Below are 21474 nucleotides of genomic sequence, written 5' to 3' on the forward strand. Positions count from 1 at the left end.
CCTTCCGCCCGCAGCTCTCGGGGCGCGGGGGATGCGCGGCGAGCTCGCGGCCGCCCGTCGGGAGAGGTCGGTGCCGGTGTCTCCCCCGGTGGGATGCGGAGGAGCTCGTGAGGAGGGGATGGGGGCGTGGGAAGGAGGTTTGCGGCCGTGCCGGGAGTGCTGGGAGCAGGTCGGGGTCGCAGCGATGCGGACCCGGGACCGGGCGCTCGGGCAGCTCCGGGTTGGGCTGCGCCGGGAGCCCTGAGAGAGAGGCTTTTCTCGGGCTGCTTTAAACTTGGCTGCGGTATCCGAGGGGGAATGGCTTTAAAGTGAAGGAAGGTTTTGGTTTAAATGAAATATTATGAATAAGTTCTTTACTGTGAAGCTGGTGAGGCACTGGCACAGGTTGCCCAGAGAAGCTGTGGCTGCCCTATTCCTGGAAGTGTTCAAAGCCAGCTTGGATGGGACTTGCAGCAACCTGGGATAGTGGAAGGTGTCCCTGCCCATGGCAGGGGGTTGGAACGAGATGGTCTTTAATATCCCTTCCAACCCAAACCGTTCTGTGGTTCAGTGATCCCAAGCCAATATCATTTTATGCTTATATAAGAGGTAGCTCTCCAAACTTGCTGGTTTGGGTTCTTTTCCTCACCTCTCCTAGATTCTTTTGTACCTCCTTAAAATATTGTGGTCCTTTGCTTCTTGAATTTGGAGTTTAGTGAAGCTTCCTAAAATCGAATCTATGATAAGTTTATACAGCTGAAAGAAATCATATAAATGAGAATTGTAGTTTAATCAGGGGTTATACTTTACACCAGCTTCTGTCTTAGGCTTTCAAGTTTTGCCCTTGGAAATGGTTTGGTCTTTGTTTAGCTAGTTAGAATGACTGTTCTGTAGAAAAGGAAAACTCCTTCTCTATGAAAATACATGATTAGTGTAAAGAAACTGCTGCATTTATTCTTTCAGTGAAACTAAATGATATGGTTGCACATCATCCCTGAACAGATGGAAGTCTGAATGCTGTGAGAATATAAAACAACCCAGAAAACTGCAAAGACATCTCAGTAAACAAGGACAGAAGAAGATTTTCTGTAGATGGTCATCTCTGCTAACTAATCATTGGTACCTTTAACAGCAGGATATGTCCTATTCTCCTTAAACTCCCAAGAAGCTGTGTCAGCTGTGTGATCTAGTTTGTCTGTCCCTTTCCAAGTATTGTAGTTTGTGTTCAGATCCAGTAGCTTGGTTTGTCGTTGTTTGTGTTGAAAATGTTTGTCATTGCATCGGTGTCCTTAATTTTTCTTTAATTTATAAATTACTTGATTGTGCCAGCAGGAAATCCTTTTAGAGGAGGAAACTTTGAAATTTTGTTCCAAGTCATCATTGTGTCCCAAGTATCTTCTAGGAGTTAAGCTCTGTGAATGACTCCTATTGCAGGTAGTTCTGGGTAAGATTTGGGGCACAGTCCTGAATTTCAGTTTACATGCTGGAGGGCTGCTAAACGAGTGTTCCACTGACCCCTGTGTGAGGTGACAGCTCTGGCTGAAGGCCAGTGATGCTCTAATGCTGTGTGCCCCTTATAAAACGGGTTTGCTTTAAACAGATTAGCATAGAGGCCTAGTGAAGGTAATCAGGAGGCTTGTTCTGGTTTCTTTGTGTTTGGGGAGGGGTTTTTTTTTTGTTGTTCTTTGAGTACCTTAATGTTGCCGTGGTAACTGTAGTGCCCCGATTGATCGAAGCTCAGCTTCTTGACCTTAAGAACAGCACAGGGAATCTTCATACCTGGCACTGGCTGCTCCAAAGTATGACCTTCCTATTGTGCAATGGGACTGGAATTTTGGCTTGGTTGGGTTCACCAGTGCCTCCTTGATTGTTTTCTCCAGGGCTGGAGATGCAGATACTCAGCAAGGTGATGCCAGATAAATCCCTTTGTGGCCTCGGGATACATCCCTGGCGTGGGAGGTACAGCTGAACCTTCAGTGTGATGTGCATGTCTTGGACTGCTTGAGCTGACCAGTCCTGCTTTAGAGGAATAAAACTGAATAGTCCCTTTGGATGTTAAAAGCTTCCAAAAATAGTTCCAAAGTCTCAGCTAAATTTAATGCGGCTAGAATGTCAATGGAAAGGATTAGAACATTTGGGATTTGTACCAGTTAGCATTTAGAAAAAAAAAATTAAAATCCTCTTCCTCATATTTGCCACTTTTTAAGACGAAAAGTGGAGATTGGCACTATTTTTGTGTGGTGCTAACCAAACTGGAGCTCAAAAGTGAGTGGGCTTCCCTGTACAGGTAATTTTGATTCCTGTAAGGGGAATTTGCCCAGGTGGGAGATCAGGAGTGAAGGCTGTGGGAAGGGGTCTGTGGGAGGGGGTCACTATAGTCCATGTTGCTTTTGAGGCTGCAAAGGTTCATTAATCCTGTCAGGTGAGGTCCAGTTCTGCTCTTTCTAATTAAGCAAAAAGCCTCTATTTAAGTCCAAAGGAGCTTTCCACAGTGAAGAATTAGCACCATTAAAAATAATGCTCATCTCCAGTGTTCACTGTGCAGAGTGGAACGAAATTCCAGTAAGTTACTCTGTGACCTTCCCTGTTACATTTGTGGCATCTGACGGAGCCTTCGGTGTGGGGCCAGTTGGCTTCAAAAAAAAAAGCAGGAGATGCAGCCCTAGGCTGGCAGTGAAATTGGTGGCTCTGCTACTGTAAAGTCAGTGACTATTTTAAGTAAAAAATTATTCTTTCAGTAAAATCTTATTCACCGAGTTTAATTTCTCCCCTCCTGCCTCTCCCCTGTCTTTGAATTATGGTAAAAATTGCTTTTTTGGTGCTGTTTTTTTCAGTAGGAGCCAAGATGGAATCCCTACACTTTTCCTGGACCCTTCTAGAAAAGCAACTGCAACTTTTCTTTGTTTTTTTTCTTCAAATTTTCTTAATTCCTGCAGATTATGGTTTCCAGGTTTGCACTCAGGACTCAGTAATACTTCCAGTTTATAGTGATTGTATTTAAAGCTTCTATTTGTAACGTTTTGTTTGCTTTATTCTATTTTTAGTCATGTTGTTTGTCATGGCAAGCAGTGTTTAATAAAAAAAAGTAAAGTTTCCTAGTGATTTGAAGAGATATGTGCCTGTTTCTTGATGTCCCTCAGGGATTCTTTTTAAAAACTCTAAAGACAGGAAAATGTTCACCAAGGAAATGCCTTATTAGTTTCCATAAAAACAGTGGATAAATCTATAAATGCTCAGTGATATAGAAGGCATTGGTCTATTCAGACACTTCATATACTCAAATTGTCTTCATTCAATAAAATTTTCTGCTGAAGGTTTTGGCATCTGACTTCATGAGAAGATATACATCTTTGCCCTTTCAGTTTTACACTAAATAAGAGTAATTTTTCAAAGAGAAACTTAAGTGAGCTACTGCTGTTTTCCAGTGAATATAATTTTCTGCTGGCCTCTGTTAATTTTAATTAGAGGTGTCCTGTGTATAAAAATAGTGGGGTAACAGAATGAACACAGAGCTCCTATTTGGAATCTCTACAGAGCTTTTGGTCACAGCATCTCCACAGCTGAACACTGACACGACCTGATCTGTTCCAGTGGGAGGAGTGTTTGCCTTGTGTTTGGAGCTATCCCAAATTAGAAACCTTTGCACACCTGGACCATGGGAGGAGAAATTTAAAGTAACTCATATCAGTGGGAAGTGATGTGCAGGGTCTGGGAGGGAAATGGCTGCTGTGGTTCTCCAAGGGTTAAAAGTGCAGCACTCTTGGGGTTCTTATTAAAGTTGAGGGTCCAAACCTTGCATCAAATTCAGAAATAACACAGAAAGCTTTAAATAAAGGGAATAAATAGATGTGGCAAGTGCTCAGCATTAGATGGAAGTTACATGAAGTTGTTGGGCTCAGATTTGAATCCACCTCAGTGTCTCAGACTTTTCAAGTGAGCAATCCTGACAGTTTGCTGTCATGATCCCAGTTAGGATTTTGGATAATTTAGTATCAATATTGGTGCTGGATGATGCCTGTATTACTGCATTATTTTTAGGTTTTTTAATGGCCTTGCCACTTCTTTTGAAATTCTGTATGGCAGCTTCTGGTATCTCAAGTATCTGAAAAATTTCCTGATTTGGGAGGGGAGAAGCAAGTGCATAACTCAATTTGAACTCATTGCATTTTAAAAGGAAGATAAGTACAGTTTACTATTATGTGGGGTTTCTTTGTTTTGTTTGTTTGGGTTTTTTTTGTAATATAAAAAGGATCCTAAGGGGATGAAGTTAACTTAATTTTGTCAGAAGCTGTGGAAAGGAGCTTTAACATAAATGGGAATGTGATCCAGTGATTGTATTATAGTTACATAAAAGATTACTTTTAATTGAGATTATTTTATATGGAAATCCAGTTTATGGATGATACATAACTTAGAGTTAATTGTTTAAAGGGATTTGAGATGTAAATTCTTTTGTTCTAAATTAGTCGAATAATTGGAAAGAGAATATTTTTTTTGTTAGAGGACTCCCTAAAGTGGCTAAGTAATTTCAAAGAAGCCACAAACTGCTACCAACAACATGATACCTGAGCCTTAAGGTTTGACAGACATAATAAAGGATATGTATGATTTTTTACATATATATATGTATGTACATTTTTGTATGTGTAAAATTATTCATAATACGGAAAAATGTAAGATTTCCATCTTATGCCTGAGGATAACTTTTGATTGAAGTCTGCTAACAAATGTTGATTGAAGTATGTTTGTCCCCTCTGATTATCACTGAGCTCAGGCTCATAGGCAGTTTATTTCTCTTGGGGAACATGTATGTATTTTATTTGCGAGGTTTCTGTTTTAACTGTGGTGCTGTGCTTTGTCCATGTGCAAAGGAAAAATCTGTGAAACAACAGCTGTTCCATACAGGTGTTCTTAACTATCCCATCATAAATTGGGCAGAGGATTTAAGAATCAAGGTGTTATAAGTTGACTTGCTAGTGGAGGGAACACTGATCACAAATCTGTATGTTAAGAGTAGAAGATGCCTGTGCAGGCACAGACACCTACCTGCAAGTCTGTAAAAAGAGCTGGTCAAAAGGCCTGTGAGACAATGACTTTCTTAAAAAGACTTGGCCAATACCCAAGTCCTGCTGGGCAAATATGTCTCAATAGTTGGCTGGGAAAAAAAGAAACAAGCTTTTCCTGTCCAAGAGCTCTAGCGGAGCAAAACTACTGCTACATGATGTAAATATTTATTAATTTCTCCTCCTGGCTGCTGCAGAGTATGTTCATTTTGTTATTGGTTAAAAACCTGAGCTTTGTGGTTGTAACTTAAAATCCTGTTCTGTTTTGTTGTTTGTCATAATGGTTTTGTTGAATTCCTAACTTAGAAGCTTTCCTACGTAGTACTTTATTATAATATGGCTCTCCCAGGAGAGAAAAATAAACAACTGTTTAGTGAGGAAGCCTAAAGACTTCCCTGACTTCTGTCAACAGATTGAGCTTCTTTGCTTCTCTGCACACACTAATAGCTTTGTTACGCCTTGGGAAAGGAGGTATGAAACTTGTTAGCTTTAACATTCATAATCCAAATTCCTACAACTTTAGTGTGTCAGTTTCTGTGGCTCTCAGATGGTCAGAGTCTTCCCTGGCTGCAAGTTGTTTGCCTGTTGTGAATGAAATTCTTCCCACAGACTGGCACAAGCCTGCTCTGTGATGTAAATTGTGTTTTGTAACACACTGGGCTTGAAGTTCATTTTCATAAAGCTAATGACACAGGCTAGACATGATGACAAACATGCTTAGAGATGATTATTTTTGGAGGAGATGATTTATTAACGCCTTTTGCTAGAGAAAATAATACATTCTGATGTGAAGTTTCTGGCTGGTGTGAGAAGTTCTTTGTAGTATTTCCCTGGATGTGTTTACCATGAAATGTACAGTAATACAAAGCTTAAGTGAGTGAGTTCAAATACCAGGGGTAATGTCACTGTGATGGTCAACTCTCTACACTAACGTGTACTGCTGGACTTGTAGCCATCTCCTCTGCCATTTGTTCAGGCTTCTTCTTTCCAATTAGAATTTAATTTCTAAACTGAAATTAGTTGGAGGTAGTTGTGCTAATATTGGACTGAGCTGGTGAAAGGAAGGTGTGTATTTGATAGCCTGAAAACCCGTCCTCAGGTTAACACAGTACTTTTGAGACTTGCTTCAGCTTGTGTTCTTGAGAACTTCTGTCATTAGCCCTGAGACTCCAGCAGTAAGAGTTACTGATATTTCCATAACCTTATGTTATGGAATGATGTGCTCTGTCGTCAGCCAAATCTCATTTCAGAGCAGAGGTTATATGAAAGGCACAGCCATAGCAAATTAGCTCCATAATTTAGCTTTACTGAGATTAAGTGTAATAAGCCCATATGGTTTAATTTTGGACAGCAGTCCTATATAGTGTGTTTGAGCTAATATTTACAGCTATTTATAGAGAATAGCAAGTATGCAAGAGAGCAAGGGCAGAGCAGAACAGATGAGCACGCTGAGTTTATGTAACTCTAACTGCTTGTGTCATGAGGAGGAAAAGCTGCTAATGATTGCATATTGTTATTGAAAGAAACAAGTAAAAGGGAATAGATTATTATCCAATAAACTTGTAGTTAACTTACTGGGGCTCTGTAGAAGCGATAGGTTGGTCTACTAAGGACTGCTAAATACCTGATTTTATACTAATTAACATACTGATCATTAATTGGACCTTGACTTACTTCCCTTGGCTGGCATGAAGCTTACTCTCATAACAACAATAGTGATTTCATTTAATGTATGGGCTCATTATGTGTGCCCGTCGTTCTGTGTGCCTTAAAATTACCTTTCTGTACTGATGCATTTGGGATAAAGGCTCCAAAATCAGCAGGACTTTCTTAAAATTGCTGAAAGTCATATTGAGTCCATTCTTCCCTTAATTTTATTTGCTTCCTAGTGTGATTAAGATGCAAAGAAATTGCTAATGGGCATGGAAACCAGTGTAAGTTCTGTACTTAAACTGTAGAAAAAATTGGCTGTTCTTTGTAGCAGAGATGTGTCTTGGCTGTACTGGTTTTTGATGATGCCATGTTCATGCTGCTCTCCAGAAGAGTCTTTTGTTTTGGTTTTTTTTTCCTTGATGCCTGATTTAAATTTCAAAGTTATTTTCAATGTTCTTCTTACCCAGTGCATTGTGCTTCCTGAGCTGGCTGCAGACTCAGAAGCACCAGTAGCCTTCCCAGCAACAAACAGGGTTCTCTTAAACCCAAATACAGCACAGTGTTTTCTCACAGGACAAGGGGCCCCTAAATAATGTCTCTTCTGCTTGTGTTCAGAAGGTTGTACTGATAAGTTTAGGCCTTTCCTGTGCTAATAAATGAAGTTGAAGCCAAGTTCCTGTTTGAACCTTGGTGAGACTGGTCTTAGTGCCCAGTGTCAGAGGCCAGTTCTTGCCTTGAAATAGTGTGAAATTTACTTTCTGCAAACCAAGCCCCCCAGACTGAAGAATCCCTGGGTTAACTTGTGGATGTGGAATGTTTAAATACATAGTGTAACTGTGTTATGTTATCTTCTCCATGCTGCCAGGGATGAGGGGAGATTCCTACTTCTTTGGAATGCGGGGCCTTGGCCACTATGGCTGCATCCCGGAGGATGGAGGGCAGTTCCTACTCTACTCTATCAATGGAGACAACGGCTTAAAGAGATGTTTTGCAGAGGAAGATTTTCATGAAATAATTGATTTCAATGATCTCCCGAATTCTCTCTTCGCCTGTAACGTTCACCAGTCTGTGTTTGAGGATGAGGACAGTAAGGTACAGTGTCTGTTTCCATGTTTTCCCTGTAAGAGAAACCTATGCTTTTTATCTGTTTATTGCAGTCAGTGAAACAGTTTAATTTGTCTCATGCAAAGAAACTTGATCACAAATATGACTTCTTTCTAAGGTGATAACAACATTTTGCTGTGACATTTATTTCAAGAGTTTAAAAGCTGAAGTCAACAAAAAAAGTTTTTCTTTTGTTGAGATTTGCAGAATACTGAAATGCAGGTTTGTGTGTTCATGGCAACCTTGGCTGCAGGGATGGTGGGGATGGCAAAATCAAACGTGATGGCTGCTCCTGCTTGCTGATCACAGACCACTGGGATGGGAGGCTGCCTTTCTGTATTTTCTCTTAGAATTAGAGAATCCTTAGGTTGGCAAAGACCTTTGAGTCCAACCATTTACCCAGCACTGCCAAGCCCACCACCAGACTGTGTCCCCAAGTGCCACACGTACACATCTTTTAAACCCCTCCAGGGCTGGTGACTCAATCCTTTCCCTGGGCAGCCTGTTCCAATGATGGACAACCCTTTTGGTAGATAAATTTATCCTAATATCCGAGCTAAACTTCCCCTGTCATGCCTTGAGACCATTTCCTCATGTCTTATTGATTGCTAATTTGGAAAAGAGACCATCACCTGCCTCACTCCAACCTTCTTTCATGTACTTGTAGCGAGAGAGATAAGGTCTGAAGTGTTTGAAGTTACCTGTAATACTGTGTTCTCACTGTCATTCACTTTAGATTTTTCTAGATAAAAAAGACATGAGAAACTTAATGAAAATATTTTGAACTCTGCAATTAATCTAAAACAGAATGTTGAGAACAACATGGTCTTAAGATAATAATAATAACAATTTTTAAAAAATCAACTTTTGGAGGAAGCATTCAGTTCCTGTTTCTTAGTCTACTATTCTTTCTGACTGAGACTTCAGGAATATAAAACTGATTGCTTGGGGCATTATTGTCTGATGAAATGAGTCTGAGCTAATTGTTATAGGCACATCTGAAGCTACTTGAGTGTCCTTTTCAGGATTTTCAGTTCAGAAACAAGCTGGCAGTGGCACAGTGGATTTTGGCTGAAACTGTCTGAGGGATCCAGATAAAACTACAAAGTCACTGGGACCAGAGCTGGCCAGAATGGATAAAGGATTTTTAGAGGGGGAATTACCAGATGAAAGAGAAATAAAACAAGATTTCGAAGGATACAGGCTTCCTGTTAAAGGTACTGAAAGTGGTGTCTGTTAAGGCTGCACAAGTAGAATTGTTTGGGTTTAGTTTTTTAGGTGTCTTTGTCTTCTGTGATGATGTCTTATGAATGTTTGAATAATACAGATTAGTGCTGTGATATGAGCTTTAAAATGGGCATTTATATATTAAAAATCCTTCACTCTAAATTGCAATTTTGGAAAACAGTGCCCTATTTTATTGAATAGGCCTTTTGCTAATAAACATCTTGCATTTACATTCTGCCATTTTCCAGAATTTTCTCACCATCTGGTAGTGAACTTGACTAAAGTTGAAGGGGTCTGAAAGTCCAGTTTTAAAGGAAGAAAACAGAAGCCCACCTAGAAGTAGAGAATCTTTCTCTTCACCCTGCAGAGATTCTATCCCCACTTGCTCCTGAGCTTTCCCTTTTGAGAGCTGAATTCTGGTATTTAGCTGATGGCTTAGTTAGAAAATGCAATGGGTGATTATGTAAGTATGTGGGATAGCAATCCCCAAAGACTTGCAGGACTTAAGGACGTGTCTTAAGAATAGCAGCTGTGTTGTGGAGGTGGATATTCTGTGCCACGTGCAGGTCTGTAAATGCCCTGTCCATGCTGTGGGTTGAACAGCTCTGTTTGCAGGTAAGTGGTTACTCCTGTAAGTCTATATTTAACAAGATGGGATTACCTTCAGATTTCTCATTAAATCCAAGAACCTGGGGAGTTGATTATGGTTTTTATTATTCCTGTAGAACATGTACTTGTGTTCCCAGTTGATTAATATCCATAATCCTTTCTATTAATAACTGTTGCTGCAAGATAAGAGCACACATGAATTCAAAATAAAATATTGTCAAGTTGCTAAGCTAAATTTTAAAATCTCACACGATCACTATTCATAAATGCTGCTAACAGTCATATCTTCAATTATATTTTGATCCAAAGTATATATAATGGTACAATAAACTTCTAAAAGGAATGTAGTACAGTAATGGTTATATCTGCAATTGTTTAATTGTATTATTCATTCTACAGAAAATAAAGCTTTTTGTAATGTGTTTTTGACTTTTACTCCTGACCTGCACTTTTAGGAGGAAAGTGAAGGTATGACTGGAAGTTACAAGTTAGCTAGTAAGGGAAGCCAGAGAAGCCTGTCATTGTAAATGTCTGGTTTGACTTGGTATGGAAAGTTCTGAGTAGCTTTAGCATGGAACAGCATTAATGTAAGGAATTTACACTATCAGTTTTAAAGTTACATTATCTGAAGTGTCTAAGGGGCTGAAATGTCCAGTTCAAACTTCTAACACACAGATATCTAAGCAATACACTCACTGAAGACAGGTTTTATTTTGAAGGCATTTAACTCCTTTGTATCAGATACGGGGTAAATTCCAGATTGTGCTTGAGTGTGGACTTGCAGCAGCTACTGGCAGCATGTACATCTGTACTGGGGATAAGCTGATTCGTTTTGTTCTGAGTCCTGAGTCAGAAATACCCTTTCACCAGTGCTGTTTGGCTACAATCCCTCTTAGAAGGGATTCTGTCTCCTGTCAAAAGCAATGATGGCACCTGCAGGGAGCCTAAGTTCAGACCTTCTTTTTATGAAGGTGAGGAATTCTGGCAGCTGAAGGCTGTGTCCTTTGCAGGGAAAGACACAGGCTTGGGTTTTGTCCTGACTGTCACCCTGAGGTCTCACCATCCTGAACCTGAAGAGTTGTGGACTCTGGAATCTGAAGATGAGTTTGCCATCAGGCTTCAAGGAAGGTGCTCAGGACTGACTGCCCTTAAACACTGAAGAAAAGGGGAATATAGTTTAATGATACCTGTAGCTGATGTTGCTTCAGTAACAGAGCATCTGGTAAAAAAATATTTCCCTACCTTCCAGGCTGTGTACTTGGAAAGAAATGTGTGCTTGCATCAGGTGAATGCCCCAGATAACTGGGTTGATAATGTGGGCATTTAAGGATTTGTGCAGACTGGTTTAGCAGCTTGCTGCAGCTGAGGGGGGGTGGCTTTGCTTATCTCCACTCCCATCATGGACAGCCTGGACCTTCCTATGGAAAATGAAATTGTACCTTCTTTACAGTGTGCTAGAAAATACAGAGCTTTTCAGTTCCTAAAACCCAGCAAAGGTGTGGATAAGATTATGCAGCAGGATAACCTGTTGCAAAGCTGGGATCACATTCGGTTGTGTCCCTGTCGCTGTCCTGTGCTCTGATCATTTGTTTTGGCATAAAGCTGTTAATGGTAGGGGCAGATTAATTTGGTGTTTTGGAATGTACAGCACTGACTTGGTTGGGTCATGGAAGTGTTATTGTAAAGAAGCTAAAAATAAAATTACTCCTTAACCCTGGGTTTTGTTGCATTCCTCTTGGAAAAACTGATGGGACTATTTATGTGTGAGCAAGATATGGCAAAATTGAGACTGATTTTTGGCTGGTAGTGTGACTGAATGGGAGGTGCTGCTCCTTTTAGCTTTCCTGATAAAGCAACTGTGTTGGTGAGCCAAAGGGCATGACTCTGATAACTCCTGAGGGTGGGTATTCGAGTGTTTCAGCAGTTAATTGCTACCCATAGCCCTTAAACTTTGGGTAGTAACCCTTTTGTTGTGCTTTTGTTATGCACGTATCACTGTTTTGTAAAACCAACCTTTCTGTTCTGTGACTTGAACTTCCTTCGGGCTGGGACTAGTAAACACACTGTCAAAGTGAAGCATCTTTGTCTCTTAGGATGGTTTCTTCAGATGCTGTAGTGCCTCAGGAGATGCTTACACAAAGCTGTCATTATTAGAATATGTTTTCATGGGGGAAGGATGTGTTTCCTCAAGCTTTTTAGAAGCTGCGTGCTCTTTTTTTTCCCATTCTTTGGGCTCAAATTGGAAGGAGCACCGATTAAACTTGATGGTTTTATTTCAGATAAAGAATGATTCATCAGTTTCTGAGCGTTTTAGTTATGGTGAAGCTGCCTAAGCAGTGATAGCCAAAGTCCACCAAGTGCTTTTTCTTGCCAATGTAATTTAAACCAATAGGAGATACTGTTACTATTTCTGCGTGAGAAAATACTGATCAAGTGTGTCCAGTTCTGGAATTTCCAGCATGAGGAAGAAACAGACATATTGGAGGGTGGCCACAGAGATGAAGGAATGGGAGCCTGTCTGCTCTGAAGAAAGGCCAAGGGAGCTGTGCCTGTTGAGCTTGGAGAAGGCTCAGGTGGATCTGAGCAGTGTGCGTGGACACCTGAAGACAGGATGCAAAGAAGGCTGATCCAGGCTCTTTTCAGTGGTCCAAGTGCCAGGAGCAGAGGCCATGGACATCAGCTGAAACACGGGAGGTTCCCTCTGAACATCAGGAAACACTTTTTTGCTGTGGCAGTGATACCACAGGATGCCCAGGGGGGTGGTGCAGTCTCTCTCTGTGGAGATATTCCAAAGCTCTCTGGATATGGTCCTGGGTATCTAAGCTCAAGCTGGCCCTGCTTGAGCCAGGGGTGGATTGGAAAAAATGACCTCCAGAAGTCCTTTCCAACATCTTCCAATCTGTGATTCGGTGAACATCTGTTGAAGAGTATCCTAATTCTTCTGATGCAGAGGCCCAGTGTGGGAATGCAAGATTGGGGACTGAAGGTGATTAAAAATGCATTTTCTGAACCACGAGCTTAATGGAGGTGGGGTGGGGCAGGAAGGAGAAAAGTCAAAGTAACAAGCCAATGGAAAAGATAATCCTATTTTAATAGAAGGACTTTACTATGAAAACAATTACTATTTTCATGAGGGATTCTTTCACGTTACAACTATTTACATATATTGGATGATTGCTTGCTCTTACGGCAGAAGCCTCTGTTAGACTTCCTTTGACTTTCTTTTCTTAAGATGTATTATTGAACTTGGATCCTGAAAAATATTTAAGGCTCCCTCAGGTGGGGGTGGGTGCTGGAATATTTGTCCAAGAGTGATGCTTTAAGAGATCTTTGTAGCTTTACTTGTAAAGGCTTTTTTTCCTTTGTACTTGCATTCAGATTTCTCAACAAAGCACATTTTCGTGCTGCTATTTTTATTTTTAAGGTTCAGTGAAAAACACTGGACTGCTCACTGGTTTACTGTGTTGTCTTTAATTTTATATGTTAATTCTGGAACTGAAACTTTCTGCTGATGCTTTGACTGAAGCAGATAATTGAAGTGTGTCTGTTCAGTGCTCCTTTTAAACAAAGTGGAGCCAGTGTGTCTGCTGCTATGTGTGAAATGTTTCTTCGGTTCCCTTTTCCTACAGGCTAATTCAAGATGATGCTCTGGGAGGCTCTAGGCAGGCTTTGTGTCTGCGGGGGAAGATCTGTTCCTTTTGACTTGAGTTTTAAGCATCTAGATTGTGAAGTCAGAATCTCTTTGTTCATATTACATCACTGAAGCCTCTAGGTGTTGAGTCATCATTATATTTAGAGGGTGGCACACTTCTTTTTAGTCCAATATTAGTAGTCAATCTTGGACCCAGTGGAAGGTCACCCTAGCAAAGATGAAGTCAGGCTCCAAGGCTGGAAAGGAATGCAGACTTCACTCTGCCTTCCTGGTACACTGGCTGTTCCTTTGTTTTACTTTCAGTTTTTCTACCTTTTAAGGTTGGTGGTGGTTGATATGATAACATTATCAGAAGCTGCCACTTGAAGCAAACTGTGCCTTGTGCTGTGGAATCTCTAACAACTTTGCTTTGTTCTGCTTTATAAATGGGATCAGTGTTACTCCCTGGCATTCTCTGAAAATGGAAGTGTTTCTTTACTATACTCTGTCTATACATCTGATAAAATGAAAATACAGAGAGCTTGCAAACAGAGGCTGTAGGAACAGTGTCCTTCATGAATCAGAGCTGCCCTCTGGGAATCCTATTTTGCACTTTTCCCTGGGTGCTGGCTTGCAGACAGCCAAGCACTGCTTTTTTTGTATGATCATGGAAGCACTAAAATAAAGCTTTGGGAGGCTGTTCTTGCTCTGAGAAATATGCAGTCTAAAGTTCTTTTTCCATTGCATTGTTTCTTTTCTGTGACTAATTTCAAATGCTTTTCCTACGAACCATCTCTGAGCAATCCAGTGTTTTGTCTGAAAACACCTGTGACCTTCCCTGCTCTGCATCTCATATTCCATCTGACTGCTGAAGTGGTAAGCCTGACTTTTTCAACCTCATTATACAAGTTCTCTCTACAACTGGAAAAAGCTGTTGATATTTGGCCTTAAAATGGCCTTAAACCAAAGGAGGGTAGGCTGACATTAGATACTAAGAAGAAATTCTTCATTGTGAGGGTGGTCAGGCCCTGGCACAGGTTGCCCAGAGAAGCTGTGGCTGCCCCATCCCTGGAAGTGTTCAAGCCCAGGTTGGATGGAGCTTGGAGCAACCAAGTGGTGTAGTGGAAGGTGACCCTGCCCATGGCAGAGGTTGGAACTAGATCATCTTTTTAGGTCCTGTCTAACCCAAACTGTTCTGTGATTCTGTATTTGTCATTCATAAACCTCCCTCCCTTTTACCCCATGGTGTAGCTGCTGGACCTTGTTACCCAGCTCTGTGTTGGCGCATGGAATGGGATGTGGTGTTACAGCTCCTCCCTGTAGCTGTTGTTCCTGTGCTTTGCTTACAGGTCAGGTGTTCTGTTGAGGAGCTCAGATAAGAGAAGCAGTAACTTGATGAAGTTGGATGTACTGTAGCATGTGACTGACAGTAAGATCCACAAAGCATCTCAGTGTCTGGAACTCCTTATGTCTCAAGCCACAGCAACCATAAGGAGCTGAGGTTTTACTGGAGAAGGGGCAGTAGGGAAGTTCACCTTCACTGACATTTGGGATCTGTTGAGTATTCATTCTGGTTTGGAGGCAGAAAATGAGTTAATTTTGATTGGTGTATTTTGCATATTCAGAATGTCAATGCATATTTATAAGGAGATTATTTAAGGCTGCTCTTGTGGCTCTTAACAAGACAACTTGAATTTATGTACGTGTATAGGGTCTGATGGTAATTTCCTCTGAGGCGATCTGCAGAATTTCCAAAGGAGCTGTAAGGAGTTGTCAGTCTAGTTTAGGCATTCCTCCCGTCTTCTCTTGGGTTGTTCTGGAGATTTTGCTGTTGGCATGCAGGAATTTCCCAGCTCTGAATATTCCTCAATCGAATCAATGTACAATCCTGCTCTGAAAATGTGGTTTGGTGTTTTTGTGGTGGTGCTGAAACCAACTAAACCAACCAAAAAGTTAGTAACAAGTATTTCTGGGTCTGAAAGGCTACCGTCTGTCATGTGGATGCTGTCTAATAATTGTTACAGTACTTGAGGTTATTTTCCCATCCATGGACAGCGTTCTTGGTAGCACAAATGCCCCTGTTTTGATGGGAGAACGTGCCTGGCAAAAGACCAACTGGGTTAAAGGTAGGCCTGTATTCCTTGCAGCTGAAATCTGAAGTAGTGCTTCAAAGCATTTAACTATACTAGTTATTTGTAAATTACAAAAATAAACTGATTAATGTTCTTTCCAGAACACACAAGACAGCAGTTACTGTCTGCTTTTTAAATTTGGAAACGTACTTTTTTCCTTAAGAGCAACTATGGAAAAATTCTTCTAGTGTTGGCTTTCTGTGGCTGTATTCTACTCTGCAGTCTAGAGGGAATGTGTTATCTCAGACCAGGGTGGGTGGGAAATCTTTCCTGGGAAAGGACCATTCAGAGTAAGTATTTCCTTTTTTTTTTTTTTTTTTTAAATACAGGAATATAAATTTCTTATCAGTTCTACTAAAATACAGACTTTTGAATAATGAGACATTTTAACAAAGGTGTCAGTAAATCCATGCCAAGGTTTATGAGGGCCTTCTGTTATGGCATGAGAAAACAGGCTCTGGGAGCCATAGGGAATTGCAGGGGCTTGTGTGTAAGTCAGTAAAAAATCATCCTCTTAATTACTCCTTTCTCCACCACAGTGGACACTGTAGGATAAACTGTGGGTAGGTCTGTTAGATATCCCTAAACACTGTACAAATTTAGGTTAAGATTCCACTTGGCAGTTGTCTGCCTCCTGTAATAGGTTGAGCTAAATTCCTGGGCTCAAATGCCTTTTGATCTTTGAGGAAGTGGGATCTGGCCTGAACACTGAGGTTGGTGTGGCTTTCCTCTGAACTCTACCAGGGTTAGCTGGAATAGGGGTTCAGCCGGGACTTCTGCTGACAGAGTTTTGGTAGTCAGTTTTTTTTCCTTCTGATTATCCTGCTTGAAAATACTGGAGTTTGACTGCATGTACACAGAATATCGAGCCTTTCTTTTCCAGGATGATTGCGGGATATGTTGTTTTCTGGGATCATAAGATTTATTGTAACTGGTGATGCTTGCTATTCTTGACCAGTGTTATTCCTGTTTTAGGGTTTTTTTCCTTTTTTTTCCTGTCTGGCAATCTAAGGCATGGCATGTTTTTGTAAAGCAATAAAAGCTGAGATGATAAAACACCATCTTACACTTGGAATAAACCACAGCCATGACCTCTGCAGGAACTTCCTTGGGTCTAATTGAAGCTGTTGCTGGCACACTGCATATTAAAGGAAGAAGTCAACCCTTCAGGTATCTGCTGACACGAGCAAGAGCTACAGCTCCCAAAGGGAAAAGCTGCCTTTATGTAATTTATAGAAAAGTCTTTGGTTTGTTCCACTAAATAGTTCTTATCAGCAAATATCTGCTAATAATCAAACACAGTTTTGCCCTTCTCTCTCCAGCAAATAGTCACTGTGAAGTCAACAAAAATCCTGTTTTTCTATCTGATAGTAATCAAAAAGTGCAGTAAAGCCATTCTAATGTAGTTAGGGCAGCAGCTGTTCTTTATTTTAATAGCATCAGAGGTCCTAATCCATCCACAAGTTCTGATATCAGTTTTCTGGCCCAAGGAAAAGGCTGCTAAATGAAGGTCAGCCTTCATTAGCAGTCTATAAAGACACTGCGTTTACAGAAGCAACCTTACAGTGTAATCACATTCAAAACAGTAAATTTACAACTCTAATTACCACTTATTTAAGAGAATTTCTCAAATCTTTCATACAAAATATATGGTAAGAACACTGTGCAAGAGTTAAATGTAATTAATAAACTAATGCTTAATAGAGATGCGTAAAAATCATGCTTGAAGAGGAATATTGTCTTAGAAAATGAGGTGTATGGGGAGGTGGTGTGAGAAAGTACGGGGTGGAGAAGAAGGAGATGGCAGCTTTAAGATTGTGGCATTAATTAAGACAAAATCTGCAACAGATTTGACCACAAAGTTGAGAGGTCATAGTTGAATCAAGGTGATACGAATTATCAGTTACTCCTGTGCATTTGAAAACATGTGTTCTTCCATGCCAGATAAATTCCTGATTCTTTTCCATCTGGTGGAAATTTTAGCATTTGCTGCAGTAGTGCCAAGATTACTCCATGGTTTTGTTCTCAGATCCAATCCTGGGGCAACAAGATCTGTTGATAAACTATACCATTCCATCAGGGAGGATTTTGTTCAAGTTCTCCGTTTCTTGTGTAGTGTGTGTGTGCATGTACTTTCTTTAATTATCTTGGTTTGATGTGATTACTTTTAGGTTATTTTCTTCTAATTCGATTGCATTTTCTGGACAGTCTACCCTGCTTAAGTTACATAACTTTTGTACTGGGCTTTGAAACTTAATCCAGAAGCAGAGGCATTGCAGATATGGTAGATGTAATGTATTTGTCTCAGAGGGATAAGAGAAGCCTTCCATGTGATACGGACTAATGAGCTGGAAGTTAAGATGACAGTAAAATGGGAAAAAAATTTACCGTATCTCTGGCAAGAGAGTAATGAAAGTAACTCTTGCACTGCAGCAGGGTGGACTCAAGTCTTTGTGTGTTGTCTTTACCTGGCCTTGTGGTGAGTTAAAAAACCATAAAGACACTGTAAGACTGCAGCATTCAGAATTAGAAATTTTGCATTTCATGTTACTGGAACCAGTACAGGGGAGAAATCTGATGGTTTCATCCCTGTGTTTCCAGCATGTGACTGGCTTATGAGGGAAGAACAAACTGGGAACTTCAGAAGATGCAGAGGAAGTGAGGTACCAGCCCTGAATGGAGGGGGAAGAAGTCCCCTGTGTTAAGCCCTCAATACAGACTGGTGTGTACCATGGGCTGACTTACAAAAGCCATGATAAAGTCAAGAAACACGTCTCTTCTGTTTTTATTCTTCATGACTCTTTTGGATGCTGATTATTTTTTTTTAAATTTCTTCTTGAAAGCTTTTGGTTGTTTTTTTTTGTTTGGTGGTTTGTTTTTTTTTTTTTGTTAAACAGCTGGAGTTTGTGGTATCCCTGACTCAAAGCACAGTCAGTTCACTGAGGCTGAAATAGCAGCAGTCTTGAAGAGAGGGGAATGGATATTTCACATGGCTGAGGTTGTGTTGCATGGAGCCACAGGACCATTTAAATCAGCCTTCTGCCAGTTTGGGGGCTGGAGTTCTTACTTGGCTTTCTTTGATTTCCTGGGACAGGGCCATGTACAGGCTGAGAGCACTGACACAGGCCAGAGGCTGCCTCCCTATGTGATATCAAACATTTGTAATATACCTTACCAAGCTGGCACTGCTTGCTTTCACTTTTCTGCTTTTGCAAAGCTTCTCCCAGGAATGCTTCCTTAGCAAGCAGAGACACATTTTGGGATATATAATGTTAGATGCTTAAATGAGTAACTTCTGGACCCATTCAGTTCTTACATATTGGGGATCCCGTTCCTCTAAATAAACGTACAGGGCTGCTTCAAACTGTCTGACTTGAGCAATTTAGTCACAGACACTTCCAAATTCCTTTAAAATCTGCTGCTGTCAACAGGAGCTGTGGAAATTTACCACAGAATGCTGTTATGTTGTCCTTCCTTTCTGTGTCCTTCTGTAAATCCCTTTATCTTTTGCATCTGTAACTACAAATCTTCCTTTGAGGTGTTTCTTTACCGGGTGTCCATTCTACCTGCTGTGTGCTCTGTGATGCAGCTGCTCCTGTGATTGCTCCTGTTTGCCTCACAGTTAAGAGGGAGAAATACTGCACAAGTGGTACAGGAGTCTTTGTTAGGAAGACAATCTGTCTTCCATTTTTTATATTCCAGTTTCAAATGATTTAAATAAAAAAGCTTCTACCTTTTAATAAGTATTTCCCAAAGAAATTGTTTTATTGTCTTAATCTATCACTCTTACAGTTCTGAATGGAAGTTTTTCTGACTCGCTGCTGGTTTGTGACCTACATACAGCAGATGCAGTTTGCCCTGTGCATGTATTTAGATTTTGAGAATTTTTTTGGTGGAGCTGTCACTTACTGAAGCAGAGTTCTGATTATCTATTCAGAACCCTGCTGCATCACAGTCTTTCTGTTGATCTAAAATGTATGATGTGATTGACGCCGTGTGGCGACAACAAAAGCAACTGCTTAAAATAGCTGCTCCAAGCTACGTGTCTGTATTCCATGTGTTTACTTCAGGTCTAAGAATTAAATCCTTATCTGATATTTGTCAGTCTTGAAACAGAAGGAGATGGTTGTACACCTTATCAGTATCTTGAGTGAAGATGAGATTTTTCCATGTCTTCCATTCCCAGCACAACCCTGTTATTTTTCCAGCCCATTCTTTCTCTAACTAACAAAAGGCGGGGGGGGGGAAGGAAGTGTTGCACAGATCTGCACTTGGTATGAGAATTAGTTTCATGTAAAAACCAACTACTTTCTAGTGGTATAGCTGAAGAGGAGAACGGGTGGTGGAGTTTGAACATGATCAATAACAGGCACTGGATTTTCAGAAGAATCTTTATAAGGTGAAAGTCATGTGAAGACAGTGACTTTTTTAGAATTTTAGGTGGTTTGGGTGCTGCAGGTATGCAGTATACAATTTCTGGATAATCCAATCTCCTTGAAATATTTGGTACCTGCCCTGCTTTTTCTTCTACTTCCACATTAGCAGTTAATGCCCTCCCAACCTTGTTTTGTTATTGAAGGACATTGAACTCTCCTTTATTCACGTTCTTGTAGCATAAGGACTGGTGTTAACCCCAGACCTACAAAACATGAGTTGTGTCAGTATAGTGATCTTGATTTTTAAAAGAATTTTAGTTTCTTGTTAATGCATTCTGTTTTTTTGACCTGAGTTGCCACCTGTAGGTTGATTTTTTTGTTGTTGTTGTTTGTTTTTTGAGGTCATACCTTAGATGTGTGTTTGGCAAGGTGAAAGGGCGTATTTGCAACTGGCATTCTCACATAGAAACATTGCTTCTGAAAACTGGGGTAAAAACACTGACACTATGGAATTTGAGATTAAAATTATGAAAATAAAAATCACTGTTCCACTTCTTCCATGTCTTCCATTCCCAGCACACCTTGTTGCACCTGATGATTGTGCAGCACGTGATCTTGATAGTGAAGGTAAACTTGATTTATACACACTAAGACTATTTACAAGGTGTAAACGAAAATCCTGGCTGGTACAGAAAGAAATCACAGACTTTCTGTGGATAACCCAGCCCACTGTGTGTGAGCTAAAGGCCATCAGGGTGTGTGTGCTCTGGTTCATGGGTGCCATCTGCTGACTCCTCCCTGCACCACACAGCACTTGCTGTTGGAAGAGGGAAAGATAATACATATTAAGGAATGTAGTTTTAAATACCCTGCCACTGGAATATTAAATACAAAATACGATTTTTAATCCTTGCTGGTTTTGTGGAGTTAGAACAACAGTGTTTACCCTAAATATGTTTCAATTTCATTTCAGCCCTGCAAAATAGAGGAATTATTATTACTCTCAGATTTTCTTTTGCAGTGTTTTTGCTTATGGTGGACCTAGATCTTGACTTCTGCAGCGCCTGAACTCAGCTTCTAGCATTTTATCTTCAACATTTCTGAAGTTTTTCCTCATTCCATGTGTTTATTCCATCAGTGGTATCCTCTGTATAGCTAGGAAGACGGGCTGAAATAATTTCTTTGTTGTGCTTGCCTGCAAACCTGGTAAAATAGGTTCTGTTGTCCCTTGTAACCATACCAGCAGCACTACCAGGTAAAGTGATATAAATAGGTGACTACACCTGATTGAGTAGCAAAGCTGAGAGAAGGGGCAAACTGGAGGAGAACAGTTTAGTTTTAGACCCTAGAGTAGTTTAGAGCCCGCTGATTAAATTGGTTTTAAAATCAACTTCTGTTTTGTCTTGCTTGTCATAGTTTTCGTTAAAACCTAAAATCAGTTTATTGCTTTGAGTCACTCAGCTGAACGTTGGTGAGTATCTACTGAGTAGGAATTCAATCCTAATAAATATGACATATGTAATGCTATCGTCATGGGCTGCTGTAAATCAAATCTTTTTCTGCCAAGGGCTCCATCACTATAATGTGAGATTCCAGCTAATCCTCTGTCATGGAGCAGCTTTGCTCTCCATGCTACAGAGAGGAAGCACAACCAAATGATTATTGGTCTAGTTAGGACTTGGGACCCAAATTGTGTACAG

General features: G+C 40.5%; 1 protein-coding gene across 1 annotated transcript in view; it reads left to right on the top strand.

Moving 5' to 3' along the window:
* The first annotated feature begins 7533 nt into the window (after positions 1-7533).
* Positions 7534-21474, top strand: part of RCAN2 (regulator of calcineurin 2) — a 70854-nt gene continuing 56913 nt past the window's right edge. Inside the window, exon 1 of the mRNA XM_008641831.2 lies at positions 7534-7787. Within this exon, the coding sequence (XP_008640053.2) occupies positions 7551-7787 (237 nt within the window). The 5' untranslated portion in view covers positions 7534-7550. The remainder of the gene's footprint in view (positions 7788-21474) is intronic.

The sequence above is a fragment of the Corvus brachyrhynchos genome, unplaced genomic scaffold, assembly GCF_000691975.1.
Source record: "Corvus brachyrhynchos isolate BGI_N302 unplaced genomic scaffold, ASM69197v1 scaffold116, whole genome shotgun sequence".
Lineage (NCBI taxonomy): Eukaryota > Metazoa > Chordata > Aves > Passeriformes > Corvidae > Corvus > Corvus brachyrhynchos.